We start from the raw sequence: 3,282 nt of genomic DNA, 5'->3' as shown, positions 1-3,282 counted from the left end.
AATAGGAATACGGGGTCGATGAATATGAGGTTCGGCACCACCAAAATTTCTTCGAGGGCGAAGCCCGTGAAAATATCAGTGATGTACGTTTCTTCCTCCGTTTTCAGCGCCTTCACGGCACCTGAAGTTGTAGTCTGTATGTACATCAATGAGTATTCGTGTCTGGAAGAACCATCGGACACCACAGCTGCGCTCTGCCCACGCATAAATCGCACAAAGATCGAACTTAAAATAGTTCCATCAGTGACCTCGATCATAATGGCATTCGCAGGTGCGTTCAGCGTTTCCACGTCAAAGTAGCATTCGCCACGAGGGTACTTATAAGCGACAAATCTATCACTTTCCATGTTGAACGTGCCGGAAACAGACCGCTTGATACCGACCGTGCGGCCGCCCTGGTTGCACTGGCAAACAGCACCATCAGCAGCAGCAGCTTTACTGCACTCACCACCAAAGTCACCAACGACGATTTCATCAACAACGTACCGGCGCTGGTTGAACAGCGCGGCTCCAAATGCAGCCCGACTACGCGCCCACTCATTCGTGCTGAGGGCCTGTGCAAGCACCTCTCCGGCAATCCAGCCTGTGAGCATCAAGTCTCCATCAAACGGATCCGTCCGGAAGTGCTGCGTGTCGTTGTACATCGTCTGATTGCTGTTCGTCAGGTAGTCCAGCATCGAGGACCGAAACCGCTGGACCACCGTGTACTGGGTCTCCGAAGCCAATGGGTACGACGTCGTCGAGACTATCTGCCCACGCCGAAGAGTCACACCCGACGCCACTGCCGCCTTCCAGCCAGCCGCCACAGAGCCCAGCTGTGAGTTCGGTACGAGCAGGAACGCGCCCGCAGTTCGATTGTCGGTCAGCATGCTGTTGACGAACGCAATCGTGGTCGGCGAGAGCACGCCGCAGATAATGACAGCCTGAGGACGGGTATCCGCGAACGCCTCCCACTCCGCCTGGAACTCAGCGTCGCCGGGCCCTAACTCCTCCACACCACTCAGTGCGAACGTACTGGTCAGCGAGTAGCCCATTTTCCGCATCAGCCGCTGCGCAAACACGTACTCCAGGTCGCCATACACGAAATCTGTCAGGTACATGAAGCTCAGTCGCCGCACACGAAGGCGTGTAAGGGCGTACTGCACGAGAAAAGCCACCGACACAACGGGGTCCAAGCGGAGAAAGTAAAAGTGCGGGTCCCAGTAGCGCATAAAAACGGTGCCGGTCGTTGGGGAAAAGGCGACCAAGTTGTGATTTTGCAGCGCTGGCATGGCGAAAAACAACCCGTAATCACTACTGGGGCCAAAGGCTACAAGAATATCCGGGTGCTTCTCTATAGCCTCGTCGATAACATCAGGAACACCCGTTACAGTCGTCGCCGTTTCCCTTGAGATAAATTCCACCTTCAGCCCGTCGCCAACAGTCTTGTTGCGCGACCACAGTGATGCGAGGAAACCGGTCTTGTACGCCCTGACGGTATTAATCGCAATAGGATATGCTGTATAGTACAAATCGAGTATCTTAACCGTCGGTGGCACCTGTGCACTCACACTCGTCACAAGGGTGGCGACAACAAGCAGAACGTACACCGCAGCACCGCGGGTGTGTGCCGCGCATCGTGCAGAACTCGTGGGGGCTGTCACGCCACCAGCGCACATCACTGAAGGCCGTCTTGTGTCTTGTCTCCTGCAGCAAGGCAGTGGGTGGGGTGAGGCACACACAGCCAGTGAGAGAAAGGGGAGGTGTAAGCACGGCAGTCAATCACAGATGCACTGGCCCGCAGCAGACGCACACCGGACACTCTCCTCTCCTCAGTGGGGGCATGCGTTACATTCCACGCAGGGAGACACAACAACGGTGCGGGCACAAGGATATAAAGACAAAAACAAACAGCGCACGCTCACAAAGACAAAGCTACGGCTGTGAAGCCAAAAAACAAAAGCATCATCACATCCAGAAACAGCAGCGCATATCATGGCTGCGTGCACAGTGGGGGAGGGAGTTCAATCTCTTACACATAGGCCACAGACACCACGAGACGGGAGTGAGAAGCAACAGCAGCCCCGGCAGTTGCAGCCCCTCCACAGCAGTGGGCAGCCAGAGGCACCGCAGACCGCCACCGCAGGCCATGGATACATCAGAGAGCGGTGACAAAACAGTTTGACGGTATAAGAAAGGAAAAAGGCGGCGTGGGCCTTAAAGGGAAAGTCACACAGAGCCCACACAAAGGGAAAAGCAAACATATACGGCATGACGGTCAAACGCACCACCGGCACCATCCACTTCGCGGTGCCACGGCGGAGAGGAAAAGAAAACCACACGACAAAAGGAGCATCGGCACACATGCAAAGTACAACACTGCCGCGCACCCATTGGGAGTACATCAGCGGCCAGGAACACCCTCGAAGGCAACAGGCACGAGCACACAGGCAGCGCTAGCAAAAAGGAGCACAGGCGCAAAGAGAGGGCACTGCCGCGCAACGCATCATGAGGTGAAAAACGTAGAAGGTGGGCGGGATTCAATCGTCACGAAGCTGACCGACGACCTCTCCGCACCGTGTTGGCTCCACAAACGGTCTCTCGCCGCCAAATCATCATTTGCATCAATCATGACGGAGGCCTTGCTTTGCCGGGAACTCCTCCGCGTGCCGATGCTCCCAACAAGGGTGCCCAACCGGACGTCCTGCCCGCCCTGCTGCACCTCAGCCTTCCGGGAGATCACGCGGCCCACCTTCACAGCCAGGCGGCCAATCACCTCGCGGCACGCATCCTTCTTGTCGCCTGCGTGCTTCGACGGCAGGGAGACACGCCAACGCTCAGCAAACAGAAGAAGCGTCTTCCATCGCTGCTGCAGCGGTAGCGGGGCAAACATGTCCGTCAGCAGCACCTGCCCGCCGTTACCAACACTCTCAGTGCGCGCAGCAGTATTCGACGTCCAGCCGTAGTACTCGTAGCCCTTCGTCACCTCGTCCTGCCGGATGTCACACAGCCCGGTGTGCACACCCACACGCACACGCAGGCCGTTCCAGTACTGCCGGTACNCCAGGCGGCCAATCACCTCGCGGCTCGCGTCCTTCTTGTCGCCTGCGCGCTTCGACGGCAGGGAGACACGCCAACGCTAAGCAAACAGAAGAAGCGTCTTCCATCGCTGCTGCAGCAGTAGCAGGGCAAACATGTCCGTCATCAAAGAGATAAGAGGATTCCCACCAGCGCTCGAGAGCCCGTCCTTCGACGCCGACGACATCGAATGGTCGTCGCTCTCCGCATCCTCCAGGTCGTCCA

General features: G+C 57.1%; 4 protein-coding genes across 4 annotated transcripts; all 4 read right to left on the bottom strand.

Annotated features, from left to right (window-relative positions):
• On the bottom strand, nt 1-1,658 carry DQ04_14521030 (receptor-type adenylate cyclase; the record flags this gene model as incomplete). Its single annotated transcript, XM_009317153.1, has 1 exon — nt 1-1,658. A coding segment is annotated over one exon (1,658 nt), but the record flags the coding sequence as incomplete, so codon positions are not given.
• Nucleotides 1,659-2,003: 345 nt separating this feature from the next.
• Nucleotides 2,004-2,384, bottom strand: DQ04_14521020 (hypothetical protein; the record flags this gene model as incomplete). The annotated part of the gene is made up of 1 exon (XM_009317152.1): nt 2,004-2,384. One exon carries the CDS (start codon nt 2,382-2,384, stop codon nt 2,004-2,006), a length of 381 nt encoding a protein of 126 aa, XP_009315427.1.
• A 101-nt stretch (nt 2,385-2,485) lies between these two features.
• On the bottom strand, nt 2,486-2,872 carry DQ04_14521010 (hypothetical protein; the record flags this gene model as incomplete). The annotated part of the gene is made up of 1 exon (XM_009317151.1): nt 2,486-2,872. One exon carries the CDS (start codon nt 2,870-2,872, stop codon nt 2,486-2,488), a length of 387 nt encoding a protein of 128 aa, XP_009315426.1.
• A 109-nt stretch (nt 2,873-2,981) lies between these two features.
• Nucleotides 2,982-3,282, bottom strand: DQ04_14521000 (hypothetical protein; the record flags this gene model as incomplete). Its single annotated transcript, XM_009317150.1, has 1 exon — nt 2,982-3,282. A coding segment is annotated over one exon (301 nt), but the record flags the coding sequence as incomplete, so codon positions are not given.

The sequence above is a fragment of the Trypanosoma grayi genome (assembly GCF_000691245.1).
Source record: "Trypanosoma grayi strain ANR4 Tgr_1452_V1, whole genome shotgun sequence".
Lineage (NCBI taxonomy): Eukaryota > Euglenozoa > Kinetoplastea > Trypanosomatida > Trypanosomatidae > Trypanosoma > Trypanosoma grayi.
This window is presented reverse-complemented; position numbering and strand designations above follow the sequence as displayed.